This window comes from Oncorhynchus keta, unplaced genomic scaffold, assembly GCF_023373465.1.
Source record: "Oncorhynchus keta strain PuntledgeMale-10-30-2019 unplaced genomic scaffold, Oket_V2 Un_contig_8416_pilon_pilon, whole genome shotgun sequence".
Taxonomy (NCBI): domain Eukaryota; kingdom Metazoa; phylum Chordata; class Actinopteri; order Salmoniformes; family Salmonidae; genus Oncorhynchus; species Oncorhynchus keta.
In genome coordinates this window covers 3,026-18,074 of record NW_026290044.1, presented here as the reverse complement: position 1 = coordinate 18,074, position 15,049 = coordinate 3,026, and the positions used below count along the sequence as shown (strand labels likewise).

Below are 15,049 nucleotides of genomic sequence, written 5' to 3'. Positions count from 1 at the left end.
TATTCCCAGCTGAATATCCCAGTTTATTATCTTCTCCTTTCAGTGGCTTGAGAATATAGAGGTCACCAAAACAGCTTTAGCACAGAAAAGGATGGACATTGAAAGTGAGAAGGTAAAATGGCTGATCTATATTTTATTTTTGAACCCTTCTTATTTAGCATGTTGCTCAAGATGTTTAATATGTTGCTGATGCATGGAAGTACGTGTTATGTGCTTTGAGTGCATTGGGCAACTGGCAATATATTGTAGCCTGACCTACAGTATTTAACAGACATCTTGAATGAATGAATGAATGAATGAATGAATGAATGAATGAATGAATTATCAAATGAATAAATGAATTAACAAATGAATGAATTAAAGAAATGCATTGATGAATGAATTAACAAACAAATGAATGAATGAATGAATGAAAGAAATAATGAATTATCAAATTAATTAACAAATTAATTAATTAAAGAAATGAATTTATGAATGAATTAAAATTATAACAAACAGATGGATGAATGAATGAATGGATGAATGAATGAATGAATGAATGAATGATTTTGTATGAATGTTCAGTTGGAGTTGGCTGGATGATCAGGTTGTGTGTTCTCTGCAGCATGTGTTCAGTAAACAGAAAGGCTATCTGGATGAGGAGTTGGACTACAGGAAACAGTCCATGGCTCAGGCTCACAAGGTGAGACATTTCAAATGGACCCAAATGTTCCACGAGAAAAAAACGTGCCTTTGTAAAACTAACAATCGCGCTCTGGATAAGAGCATCAGTGCTTCTACACCTGCATTGCTTTCTGTTTGGGGGTTTAAGGCTGGGTTTCTGTACAGCACTTTGTGACATCACCTGATGTAAGAAGGGCTTTATAAATACATTTGATTGATATCTGCTAAATGACTAAAGTGAAAATATACAATGAGTGCACAAAACATTAAGAACACCTTCCAACTATTGAGTTGCATCCACCTTTTTGTCCTCATGACAGACTCGGTTCATCGGGGCAAGGTGTCAGAAGCTTTCCCCAGGGATGCTGGCCCAATGCTTCCCATAGTTGTCATGTTGGCTAGATGTCCTTTGGGTCGGTGGACCATTCTTGATACACATGAAAAACCCAGCAGCATTGTAGTTCTTGACTCAAACCTGGCACCTACTACCATACCCTGTTCAGAGGCACTTAAATCTTTTGTCTTGCTTAAATCAATTGAGACATGGATTGTGTATGGCACACATACATAATCCATGTCTCAATTGTCTCAAGGCTTAAATCCTTGTTTAACCCGTCTCCTCCCCTTCGTCTACACTGATTTGAAGTGGATTTAACCAGTGACATCAATAAGGGATCATGGCTTTCACCTGGATTCACCTGGATTCACCTGGTCAGTCTGTGTCATGGAAAGAGCAGGTGTTCTTAATGTTTTATATACTCAGTGTATACGTTTTTATGGAAAACATTGAGCCAGTGGATCACATTGTCCACCCACTGACTAGCTGCAGCTGTGCCCTCTTGTGGTCGTTAGGTGTAACACCAACGACCTTGCCACTCTCCTTCTTTCTCTCCCCATCCCTCCCTCCCTCCCTCTCTCCCCTCCCTCCTTCCCTCCAGAGGATCTTGGAGCTAGAGGCAATGCTGTTTGATGCCCTGCAACAGGATGCGGGGGCCAAGATATCAGAGATGCTGTCAGACGACGAGAGGGAGACACTGCGTCGGGCGGTTGAGCAGTGGAAGAGAGGGGTCATGATGGAGCTCAGAGAGAGGGACTCACAGATCCTCAGGGAGAGAATGGACATGCTACAGCACTCACAGCAGGTGAGAGGATGGAGCTGTGAGAGGATGGAGCTGGTACTGGTAGACGATGGAGCTGGTAGAGGATGGAGCTGGTACTGGTAGAGGATGGAGCTGGTAGAGGATGGAGCTGGTAGAGGATGGAGCTGGTAGAGAATGGAGCTGGTACTGGTAGAGGATGGAGCTGGTAGAGAATGGAGCTGGTACTGGTAGAGAATGGAGCTGGTAGAGGATGGAGCTGGTAGAGGATGGAGCTGGTAGAGGATGGAGCTGGTAGAGGATGGAGCTGGTAGAGGATGGAGCTGGTAGAGGATGGAGCTGGTAGAGGATGGAGCTGGTAGAGGATGGAGCTGGTAGAGAATGGAGCTGGTACTGGTAGAGGATGGAGCTGGTAGAGGATGGAGCTGGTAGAGAATGGAGCTGGTAGAGGATGGAGCTGGGTAATGGTAGAGGATGGAGCTGGTAGAAGATGGAGCTGGTAGAGGATGGAGCTGGTACTGATAGAGGATGGAGCTGGTAGAGGATGGAGCTGGTAGAGGATAGAGCTGGTACTGGTAGAGGATGGAGCTGGTACTGGTAGAGGATGGAGCTGGTAGAGGATGGAGCTGGTAGAGGATGGAGCGGGTACTGATAGAGGATGGAGCTGGTACTGGTAGAGGATGGAGCTGGTAGAGGATGGAGCTGGTACTGGTAGAGGATGGAGCTGGTACTGGTAGAGGATGGAGCTGGTACTGATAGAGGATGGAGCTGGTAGAGGATGGAGCTGGTAGAGGATGGAGCTGGTACTGATAGAGGATGGAGCTGGTAGAGGATCGAGCTGGTAGAGGATAGAGCTGGTTCTGATAGAGGATGGAGCTGGTACTGGTAGAGGATGGAGCTGGTACTGATAGAGGATAGAGCTGCTAGAGGATAGAACTGGTAGAGGATAGAGCTGGTAGAGGATAGAGGATGGAGCTGGTACTGGTAGAGGATGGAGCTGGTAGAGGATGGAGCTGGTACTGATAGAGGATGGAGCTGGTAGAGGATGGAGCTGGTAGAGGATGGAGCTGGTAGAGAACCCTACAGTCCATTCCCCAGGGAGATCCTCCTTCTTCAGCTACCCTACAGTCCATTCCCCAGGGAGATCCTCCTTCTTCAGCTACCCTACAGTACATTCCCCAGGGAGATCCGTCTCCCTCAGCTACCCTACAGTCCATTCCCTAGGGAGATTCTCCTTCCTCAGCTACCCTACAGTCCATTCCCCAGGGAGATTCTCCTTCCTCAGCTACCCTACAGTCCATTCCCCAGGGAGATTCTCCTTCCTCAGCTACCCTACAGTCCATTCCCCAGGGAGATTCTCCTTCCTCAGCTACCATACAGTCCATTCCCCAGGGAGATTCTCCTTCCTCAGCTACCCTACAGTCCATTCCCAAGGGAGATTCTCCTTCCTCAGCTACCCTACAGTCCATTCCCCAGGGAGATTATCCTTCCTCAGCTACCCTACAGTCCATTCCCCAGGGAGATTCTCCTTCCTCAGCTACCCTACAGGTCATTCCCCAGGAGATTCTCCTTCCTCAGCTACCCTACAGTACATTCCCCAGGGAGAATCTCCTTCCTCAGCTACCCTACAGTCCATTCCCCATGGAGATTCTCCTTCCTCAGCTACCCTACAGTCCATTCCCCAGGAGATTCTCCTTCCTCAGCTACCCTACAGTCCATTCCCCATGGAGATTCTCCTTCCTCAGCTACCCTACAGTCCATTCCCCAGGGAGATTCTCCTTCCTCAGCTACCCTACAGTACATTCCCCAGGGAGATTATCCTTCCTCAGCTACCCTACAGTCCATTCCCCAGGGAGATTCTCCTTCCTCAGCTACCCTACAGTACATTCCCCAGGGAGAATCTCCTTCCTCAGCTACCCTACAGTCCATTCCCCATGGAGATTCTCCTTCCTCAGCTACCCTACAGTCCATTCCCCAGGGAGATTCTCCTTCCTCAGCTACACTACAGTCCATTCCCCATGGAGATTCTCCTTCCTCAGCTACCCTACAGTCCATTCCCCAGGGAGATTCTCCTTCCTCAGCTACCCTACAGTACATTCCCCAGGGAGATTATCCTTCCTCAGCTACCCTACAGTCCATTCCCCAGGGAGATTCTCCTTCCTCAGCTACCCTACAGTCCATTCCCCAGGGAGATTCTCCTTCCTCAGCTACCCTACAGTCCATTCCCCAGGGAGATTCTCCTTCCTCAGCTACCCTACAGTCCATTCCCCAGGGAGATTCTCCTTCCTCAGCTACCCTACAGTCCATTCCCCAGGGAGATTCTCCTTCCTCAGTTACCATACAGTCCAGTCCCCAGGGAGATTCTCCTTCCTCAGCTACCCTACAGTCCATTCCCCAGGGAGATTCTCCTTCCTCAGCTACCCTACAGTCCATTCCCCAGGGAGATTATCCTTCCTCAGCTACCCTACAGTCCATTCCCCAGGGAGATTCTCCTTCCTCAGCTACCCTACAGTTCATTCCCCAGGGAGATTCTCCTTCCTCAGCTACCCTACAGTACATTCCCCAGGGAGAATCTCCTTCCTCAGCTACCCTACAGTCCATTCCCCATGGAGATTCTCCTTCCTCAGCTACCCTACAGTCCATTCCCCAGGGAGATTCTCCTTCCTCAGCTACCCTACAGTCCATTCCCCATGGAGATTCTCCTTCCTCAGCTACCCTACAGTCCATTCCCCAGGGAGATTCTCCTTCCTCAGCTACCCTACAGTACATTCCCCAGGGAGATTATCCTTCCTCAGCTACCCTACAGTCCATTCCCCAGGGAGATTCTCCTTCCTCAGCTACCCTACAGTACATTCCCCAGGGAGAATCTCCTTCCTCAGCTACCCTACAGTCCATTCCCCATGGAGATTCTCCTTCCTCAGCTACCCTACAGTCCATTCCCCAGGGAGATTCTCCTTCCTCAGCTACACTACAGTCCATTCCCCATGGAGATTCTCCTTCCTCAGCTACCCTACAGTCCATTCCCCAGGGAGATTCTCCTTCCTCAGCTACCCTACAGTACATTCCCCAGGGAGATTATCCTTCCTCAGCTACCCTACAGTCCATTCCCCAGGGAGATTCTCCTTCCTCAGCTACCCTACAGTCCATTCCCCAGGGAGATTCTCCTTCCTCAGCTACCCTACAGTCCATTCCCCAGGGAGATTCTCCTTCCTCAGCTACCCTACAGTCCATTCCCCAGGGAGATCCTTCTCCCTCAGCTACCCTACAGTCCATTCCCCAGGGAGATCCTTCTCCCTCAGCTACCCTACTGTCCATTCCCCAGGGAGATTCTCCTTCCTCAGCTACCCTACAGTCCATTCCCCAGGGAGATTCTCCTTCCTCAGCTACTCTACAGTCCATTCCCCAGGGAGATCCTCCTCTCTCAACTACCCTACAGTCCATTCCCCAGGGAGATCCTTCTCCCTCAGCTACCCTACAGTACATTCCCCAGGGAGATTCTCCTTCCTCAGCTACCCTACAGTACATTCCCCAGGGAGATTCTCCTTCCTCAGCTACCCTACAGTCCATTCCCCAGGGAGATTCTTCTTCCTCAGCTACCCTACAGTCCATTCCCCAGGGAGATTCTCCTTCCTCAGCTACCCTACAGTCCATTCCACAGGGAGATTCTCCTTCCTCAGCTACCCTACAGTCCATTCCCCAGGGAGATTCTCCTTCCTCAGCTACCCTACAGTCCATTCCCCAGGGAGATTATCCTTCCTCAGCTACCCTACAGTCCATTCCCCAGGGAGATTATCCTTCCTCAGCTACCCTACAGTCCATTCCCCAGGGAGATTCTCCTTCCTCAGCTACCCTACAGTACATTCCCCAGGGAGAATCTCCTTCCTCAGCTACCCTACAGTCCATTCCCCAGGGAGATTCTCCTTCCTCAGCTACCCTACAGTACATTCCCCAGTTAGAATCTCCTCCCTCAGCTACCCTACAGTCCATTCCCCAGGGAGATTCTCCTTCCTCAGCTACCCTACAGTACATTCCCCAGGGAGATTATCCTTCCTCAGCTACCCTACAGTCCATTCCCCAGGGAGATTCTCCTTCCTCAGCTACCCTACAGTCCATTCCCCAGGGAGATTCTCCTTCCTCAGCTACCCTACAGTCCATTCCCCAGGGAGATTCTCCTTCCTCAGCTACCCTACAGTCCATTCCCCAGGGAGATCCCTTCTCCTCAGCTACCCTCCATTCCCCAGGAGATCCTTCTCCTCAGCTACCCTACTGTCCATTCCCCAGGGAGATTCTCCTTCCTCAGCTACCCTACAGTCCATTCCCCAGGAGATTCTCCTTCCTCAGCTACCCTACAGTCCATTCCCCAGGAGATCCTCCTTCCTCAACTACCCTACAGTCCATTCCCCAGGGAGATCCTTCTCCTTCCCTCAGCTACCCTACAGTACATTCCCCAGGAGATTCTCCTTCCTCAGCTACCCTACAGTCCATTCCCCAGGGAGATTCTCCTTCCTCAGCTACCCTACAGTCCATTCCCCAGGGAGATTCTCCTTCCTCAGCTACCCTACAGTCCATTCCCCAGGGAGATCCTTCTCCCTCAGCTACCCTACAGTCCATTCCCCAGGGAGATCCTTCTCCCTCAGCTACCCTACAGTCCATTCCCCAGGGAGATTCTCCTTCCTCAGCTACCCTCCAGTCCATTCCCCAGGGAGATTCTCCTTCCTCAGCTACTCTACAGTCCATTCCCCAGGGAGATCCTTCTCCCTCAACTACCCTACAGTCCATTCCCCAGGGAGATCCTTCTCCCTCAGCTACCCTACAGTCCATTCCCCAGGGAGATTCTCATTCCTCAGCTACCCTACAGTCCATTCCCCAGGGAGATCCTTCTCCCTCAGCTACCCTACAGTACATTCCCCAGGGAGATTCTCCTTCCTCAGCTACCCTACAGTCCATTCCCCAGGGAGATTCTCCTTCCTCAGCTACCCTACAGTACATTCCCCAGGGAGATTCTCCTTCCTCAGCTACCCTACAGTCCATTCCCCAGGAGATTCTCCTTCCTCAGCTACCCTACAGTCCATTCCCCAGGGAGATTCTCTTCCTCAGCTACCCTACAGTCCATTCCCCAGGGAGATTCTCCTTCCTCAGCTACCCTACAGTCCATTCCCCAGGAGATTCTCCTTCCTCAGCTACCCTACAGTCCATTCCCCAGGAGATTCTCCTTCCTCAGCTACCCTACAGTCCATTCCCCAGGGAGATTCTCCTTCCTCAGCTACCCTACAGTCCATTCCCCAGGGAGATTCTCCTTCCTCAGCTACCCTACAGTCCATTCCCCAGGAGATTCTCCTTCCTCAGCTACCCTACAGTCCATTCCCCAGGAGATTCTCCTTCCTCAGCTACCCTACAGTCCATTCCCCAGGGAGATTCTCCTTCCTCAGCTACCCTACAGTCCATTCCCCAGGGAGATTCTCCTTCCTCAGCTACCCTACAGTCCATTCCCCAGGGAGATTCTCCTTCCTCAGCTACCCTACAGTCCATTCCCCAGGGAGATTCTCCTTCCTCAGCTACCCTACAGTCCATTCCCCAGGGAGATTCTCCTTCCTCAGCTACCCTACAGTCCATTCCCCAGGGAGATTCTCCTTCCTCAGCTACCCTACAGTCCATTCCCCAGGGAGATTCTCCTTCCTCAGCTACCCTACAGTCCATTCCCCAGGGAGATTCTCCTTCCTCAGCTACCCTACAGTCCATTCCCCAGGGAGATTCTCCTTCCTCAGCTACCCTACAGTCCATTCCCCAGGGAGATTCTCCTTCCTCAGCTACCCTACAGTACATTCCCCAGTGAGAATCTCCTTCCTCAGCTACCCTACAGTCCATTCCCCAGGGAGATTCTCCTTCCTCAGCTACCCTACAGTACATTCCCCAGTTAGAATCTCCTCCCTCAGCTACCCTACAGTCCATTCCCCAGGGAGATTCTCCTTCATCAGCTACCCTACAGTCCATTCCCCAGGGAGATCCTTCTCCCTCAGCTACCCTACAGTCCATTCCCCAGGGAGATTCTCCTTCTTCAGCTACCCTACAGTCCATTCCCCAGGGAGATTCTCCTTCCTCAGCTACCCTACAGTCCATTCCCCAGGGAGATTCTCCTTCCTCAGCTACCCTACAGTCCATTCCCCAGGGAGATTCTTCTTCCTCAGCTACCCTACAGTCCATTCCCCAGGGAGATTCTCCTTCCTCATCTACCCTACAGTCCATTCCCCGGGGAGATTCTCCTTCCTCAGCTAACCTACAGTCCATTCCCCAGGGAGATTATCCTTCCTCAGCTACCCTACAGTCCATTCCCCAGGGAGATTCTCCTTCCTCAGCTACCCTACAGTCCATTCCCCAGGGAGATTCTCCTTCCTCAGCTACCCTACAGTCCATTCCCCAGGGAGATTCTCCTTCCTCAGCTACCCTACAGTCCATTCCCCAGGAGATTCTCCTTCCGCAGCTTCCCCACCCTACAGTCCATTCCCAGGGAGATTCTCCTTCCTCAGCTACCCTACAGTCCATTCCCCAGGAGATTCTCCTTCCTCAGCTACCCTACAGTCCATTCCCAGGAGATTCTCCTTCCTCAGCTACCCTACAGTCCATTCCCCAGGGAGATTCTCCTTCCTCAGCTACCCTACAGTCCTTTCCCCAGGAGATTCTCCTTCCTCAGCTACCCTACAGTCCATTCCCCAGGAGATTCTCCTTCCTCAGCTACCCTACAGTCCATTCCCCAGGGAGATTCTCCTTCCTCAGCTACCCTACAGTCCATTCCCCAGGGAGATTCTCCTTCCTCAGCTACCCTACAGTCCATTCCCCAGGGAGAATCTCCTTCCTCAGCTACCCTACAGTCCATTCCCCAGGAGATTCTCCTTCTCCTCAGCTACCCTACAGTACATTCCCCAGTTAGAATCCATTCCTCCCTCAGCTACCCTACAGTCCATTCCCCAGGGAGATTCTCCTTCATCAGCTACCCTACAGTCCATTCCCCAGGGAGATCCTTCTCCCTTCCTCAGCTACCCTACAGTCCATTCCCCAGGGAGATTCTCCTTCCTCAGCTACCCTACAGTCCATTCCCCAGGAGATTCTCCTTCCTCAGCTACCCTACAGTCCATTCCCCAGGGAGATTCTCCTTCCTCAGCTACTACCCTACCTCAGTCCATTCCCCAGGGAGATTCTCCTTCCTCAGCTACCCTACAGTCCATTCCCCAGGGAGATTCTCCTTCCTCAGCTACCCTACAGTCCATTCCCCAGGGAGATTCTCCTTCCTCAGCTACCCTACAGTCCATTCCCCAGGAGAGATTCCATTCCCCAGGGAGATTCCTCAGCTACCCTACAGTCCATTCCCCAGGGAGATTCTCCTTCCTCAGCTACCCTACAGTCCATTCCCCAGGAGATTCTCCTTCCTCAGCTACACAGTCCATTCCCCAGGGAGATTCTCCTCAGCTAGTCCATTCCCCAGGGAGATTCTCCTTCCTCAGCTACCCTACAGTCCATTCCCCAGGGAGATTCTCCTTCCTCAGCTACCCTACAGTCCATTCCCCAGGAGATTCTCCTTCCTCAGCTACCCTACAGTCCATTCCCCAGGGAGATTCTCCTTCCTCAGCTACCCTACAGTCCATTCCCCAGGAGATTCTCCTTCCTCAGCTACCCTACAGTCCATTCCCCAGGAGATTCTCCTTCCTCAGCTACCCTACAGTACATTCCCCAGGGAGAATCTCCTTCCTCAGCTACCCTACAGTCCATTCCCCAGGGAGATTCTCCTTCCTCAGCTACCCTACAGTACATTCCCAGTTAGAATCTCCTCCCTCAGCTACCCTACAGTCCATTCCCCAGGGAGATTCTCCTTCATCAGCTACCCTACAGTCCATTCCCCAGGGAGATCCTCCTTCCTCAGCTACCCTACAGTCCATTCCCCAGGGAGATTCTCCTTCTTCAGCTACCCCATTCCCCAGGGAGATTCAGTTCCCCAGGGAGATTCTCCTTCCTCAGCTACCCTCATTCCCCAGGGAGATTCTCCTTCCTCAGCTACCCTACAGTCCATTCCCCAGGGAGATTCTCCTTCCTCAGCTACCCTACAGTCCATTCCCCAGGAGATTCTCCTTCCTCAGCTACCCTACAGTCCATTCCCCAGGAGATTCTCCTTCCTCAGCTACCCTACAGTCCATTCCCCAGGGAGATTCTCCTTCCTCAGCTACCCTACAGTCCATTCCCCAGGGAGATTCTCCTTCCTCAGCTACCCTACAGTCCATTCCCCAGGAGATTCTCCTTCCTCAGCTACCCTTCTCCTTCCTCAGTCCATTCCCCAGGGAGATTCTCCTTCCTCAGCTACCCTACAGTCCATTCCCCAGGGAGATTCTCCTTCCTCAGCTACCCTACAGTCCATTCCCCAGGGAGATCCTCCTTCCTCAGCTACCCTACAGTCCATTCCCCAGGGAGATTCTCCTTCCTCAGCTACCCTACAGTCCATTCCCCAGGGAGATTCCATCCTTCCTCCTCAGCTACCCTACAGTCCATTCCCCAGGGAGATTCTCCTTCCTCAGCTACCCTACAGTCCATTCCCCAGGAGATTCTCCTTCCTCAGCTACCCTACAGTCCATTCCCCAGGAGATTCTCCTTCCTCAGCTACCCTACAGTCCATTCCCCAGGGAGATTCTCCTTCCTCAGCTACAGTATAGCAATGTTAAACATTTCTCTAATCTGATTTGACTTGTTCTCCACCTTATTGTTCCTCCTGTTTTCATGTCCAGAGAATCAAAGAGCTGGAGGAATGGATAGCAGCTCAGAAAAGACAGATAAAGGAACTAGAAGAAAAGGTACATTCACTGTGTTTTATTGTTCTATTTATTTAGATGGAATCTGACTTGGAGTATAAATGCTACAAATTGCTGTTTTTTTATCTGTCTGGCAAAAGAAATGACTCCTTTCTCTCCATTCTCTTCTTTTCAATTCGTTCAGTTTTTATTTTTATTTTTGTTTTTTTCTTTAGCCTTCATTCTTTGGTCATAGTTCTCCAGGGAAGCCAGAGCAAGTATGTCTTTAAAAAAAAATCTAAATGTCTGTTTTATTTTAGCTATTCAAATAATACATTAGGCTATATACTGTGCATGATATCATATTTTCCTTTCAGTTCACAGGTTTCCAGATTGTCTTGTACATTGTGTTCAAGAGGACAGGATGTGGAATCCAAGATGGCTCCCAGAAGACTTCTTCACACGAGAAACCAGTCAACTATGCTGAAACACTGACTTTAGATAGAATTCTATCACCATGGTTTTTTTTTGTGTTTTTTTTTAAGGACAAAAAAACGTTTTTTTATTTTTTAATTCAGTAACCTTTTTAAACCTGAATGCTGTCCCTCGTTAGTGATGATGATGATGATGATGACGTCTCGATGGAACACTCTATGGAAGAGTTCCTCTTTATGGATGAAGACGTCAGTGGAATTGAAGAACTCTTAATAAATGGGAGTGATTTGTGTCTTCTTTTCCCTGCTGAGCAGGTGGTGCTCTGGTCACTTCCCTTTGGAAGCAAGAAGAAGAAGAAGAAGAAGAAGAGTTTGATTGATTGATTGATTGAAAAACAAACTGTAGTGAAGTCAGGTGGTACTCCTGCTCGGGGCTTGAACCTGGATCTTTTCTGTCAAACCAACACTTTAGCCAAGAGATCTAAAACCTCTTGACGAGTTCACTAGGTGTTGGGTTATGTTAAACGACGGTGAAGTGAGACATTTTTACCTTAGCTCTTAACATTCACACACACTCCACTGAAGCTGAGCGTTTCCTAAAATGGACACCATACCACTGTTTACACTATCTGACCACGCTGTTATTACACTCACAGGAGCTAGTCACAGAAAGAACTTTAAAATGGTGAAAGCCTTCAGAGATGCTGCCCATACTTAAACTGGCTTTGTGGCCAGTGTGCCTCTATCTATCTCTATGGCCTCAGCCCTTCCCCTGTCTAGTCCAGACATGCTGTGGGACTCATTAACTCCTCAAATCTCAGTGTTTGAAATGAAACCAGAAGCCAAACTGTGGTATTATTAGACATCATGTATTTTTGTATGAATGAAAAAAGGCAAAGATTTTAAAATACATTTCTCAAAAGAGGAATAAATAAAATGCTAAATTAGATATTATTTTTTTGTTGATGAAGAATGAAGGAGCTTTCAGTGATTTTAGAATTTTCCATTTGATCAGATTTATGTCAATCTGATCTTCCCCCTTGGTGCTTGGGAGAGAGTGGGTTTGTTTCAGATGGGGACCTTGGTAAGTTCTGTTATGTCCTGATGGAGAGGGTATGTTAGTTCTGTTATGTCCTGAAGGAGAGGGTGGGTTAGTTCTGTTATGTCCTGAAGGAGAGGGTGTGTTAGTTCTGTTATGTCCTGAAGGAGAGGGTGGGTTAGTTCTGTTATGTCCTGATGGAGAGGGTGTGTTAGTTATATCCTGAAGGAGAGGGTGTGTTAGTTATGTTATGTCCTGATGGAGAGGGTGGGTTAGTTCTGTTATGTCCTGAAGGAGAGGGTGTGTTAGTTCTGTTATGTCCTGATGGAGAGGGTGTGTTAGTTCTGTTATGTCCTGATGGAGAGGGTGTGTTAGTTCTGTTATGTCCTGAAGGAGAGGGTGTGTTAGTTCTGTTATGTCCTGATGGAGAGGGTGTGTTAGTTCTGTTATGTCCTGATGGAGAGGGTGTGTTAGTTCTGTTATGTCCTGATGGAGAGGGTGTGTTAGTTCTGTTATGTCCTGAAGGAGAGGGTGTGTTAGTTCTGTTATGTCCTGATGGAGAGGGTGTGTTATTTCTGTTATGTCCTGAAGGAGAGGGTGTGTTAGTTCTGTTATGTCCTGATGGAGAGGGTGTGTTAGTTTTAGATAGGGGACCTTGGTTAGTTCTGTTATGTCCTGATGGAGACAAATACCTCCCATTGAATCTTCATGACTCCATGTTAAAGCAGATTGTGAATGAAAGATGTATTTTATGCATTATGTTGCCATTAAATGGGATCAAGCCCCGTTTTTATGGACTACTGCACCTTCATAACCAAGCACACACACACACCCACAGGAACACAACGCATGCACACACACACACACAGACACACACACACCCACAGGAACACAACGCATGCACGCACGCACGCACGCACACACACACACACACACACACACACACACACACACACACACACACACACACACACACACACACTCGCACTGATTCACTCGCACTCCTCGCACCCACAGGAACACAACGCACACACACACGCGCACACACAGACACACACACACACCCACAGGAACACAACGCACGCACACACACACACACACACGCACACACACACACACACACACGCACTCGCACTCGCACCCACAGGAACACAAAGCACGCACACACACACACACACACACACACACACACACTTCACTTTTCACTCGCACTCGCACTCACACCCACAGGAACACAAAGCATGCACGCACGCATGCACACACACACACACACACACGCACACGCAAACACACACACAGAGGAACACAACGCACGCACACACACACACACACACACACACACACACACACACACACACACACACACACACTCACACACAGAAGACCTGAAATGATAAACACAGGACGTCACCAGCCATATTTGAATACTAGGATAGATGACATCTCTTCTGAAATCAAATAAGGAAAGGTCTCCACCCCAAACAGAGGCCCAGGTAAGAATCATATTACAGGAATGCTTTATGACACATCTAGAGATGTATTATTATTATCAACCAATGTTGAATATTGTTTTATCTTTTGATATATACTTTGTTTTATATATATATATATATATATATATATATATATATATATGCAAGTGTTATTGGTTGGTTGTGTCAATTGAATTGAGGCTCAGTTGTCTGTGCAGAATTCCAACAGCAGAGGGCGCTACACTACAGAAAATGTTTGCCATAGACGTGGCTGTTTCAATGCGTTTGTATGTGTTCCCAATAGGAATAGACTATGTGGCCTTCAGCACTCTACTCTGGATCGTTCCAATCTGGTTTGCTAAGGGTGAGCTAAATGTACACTGAACCTTCAAATACCTGAAATACTTGATATTTAAGCACAAAAGCGTAAAAAAAATTATCCATGCCACTCTTGGATATGATTATCAGAAGGATGTAAAGCTCAATCCAAAACCATACACAAAAGGGGATTCATTTTGGATCGTTCTACAGTTGTAGAGAAGCAGAAGCTTCAAGCTGGAATCCTTCAATGGTGAAACTGCGATATGACGTCATGGCAACGCACGTCAGAACAGCAGAAAATGTGCAGATTTTTTTATATATTTTTTTTACCATGTTGCGCCATGCTCCTCACCTCCGCTTCATCAACAAAACAAAAACAATAACGACAGCGGTGGGGCGAACAGTGGTGCTGTTTCCCCTAGTGTAGATTCCATGTTTAAGTGGTGCTGTTTCCCCTAGTGTAGATTCCATGTTTAAGTGGTGCTGTTTCACCTAGTGTAGATTCCATGTTTAAGTGGTGCTGTTTCCCCCTGTAGATTCCATGTTTAGTGTAGATTCCATGTTGTTTCCCCTAGTGTAGATTCCATGTTTAGGTGCTGGTGCTGTTGTTTCCCTAGTTTAAGTGGTGCTGTAGATTCCATGTTTAAGTGGTGCTGTTTCCCATAGTGTAGATTCTGTTTAAGTGGTGCTGTTTCCTAGTGTAGATTCCATGTTTAAGTGGTGCTGTTTCCCTAGTGTAGATTCCATGTTTAACAGTGGTGCTGTTTCACCTAGTGTAGATTCCATTTTACAGTGGTGCTGTTTCTCCTAGTGTAGATTCCATGTTTAAGTGGTGCTGTTTCCCTAGTGTAGATTCCATGTTTAAGTGGTGCTGTTTCCCTAGTTTAACAGTGGTGTTGTTTCTCCCAGTGTATTCCATGTTTAAGATTCCATGTGTGGTGCTGTTTCCCTAGTGTAGATTAGTGTAGATTCCATGTGTAACAGTGGTGCTGTGTTTCCATGTGTAACCTAGTGTAGATTCCTTATTTAACAGTGGTGCTGTTTCTCCTAGTGTAGATTCCATGTTTAACAGTGGTGCTGTTTCCCTAGTGTAGATTCCATGTTTAACAGTGGTGCTGTTTCTCCTAGTGTAGATTCCTTATTTAACAGTGGTGCTGTTTCTCCTAGTGTAGATTCCTCCTATGTAGATTCCATGTTTAAGTGGTGCTGTTTCCCTAGTGTAGATTCCATCTGTAACAGTGGTGCTGTTTCCATG

The 15,049-nt window shown here is 48.5% G+C and overlaps 1 protein-coding gene across 2 annotated transcripts; it reads left to right on the top strand.

Moving 5' to 3' along the window:
* Positions 1–36: 36 nt before the first annotated feature.
* On the top strand, positions 37–12,790 carry LOC127926826 (janus kinase and microtubule-interacting protein 3-like). 2 transcript variants are annotated; one of them, XM_052512447.1, is made up of 6 exons: positions 37–112; positions 605–682; positions 1,602–1,805; positions 10,526–10,591; positions 10,765–10,806; positions 10,906–12,790. In XM_052512447.1, the coding sequence occupies exons 1-6, from the start codon at positions 92–94 to the stop codon at positions 11,107–11,109; spliced, it is 615 nt and encodes a 204-aa protein (XP_052368407.1). In that variant the 5' UTR covers positions 37–91; the 3' UTR covers positions 11,110–12,790. The 2 variants fall into 2 exon arrangements, with proteins under 2 accessions (XP_052368407.1, XP_052368408.1); XM_052512448.1 differs by having other exon boundaries at positions 10,734–10,806.
* The last annotated feature ends 2,259 nt before the right edge of the window (positions 12,791–15,049 follow it).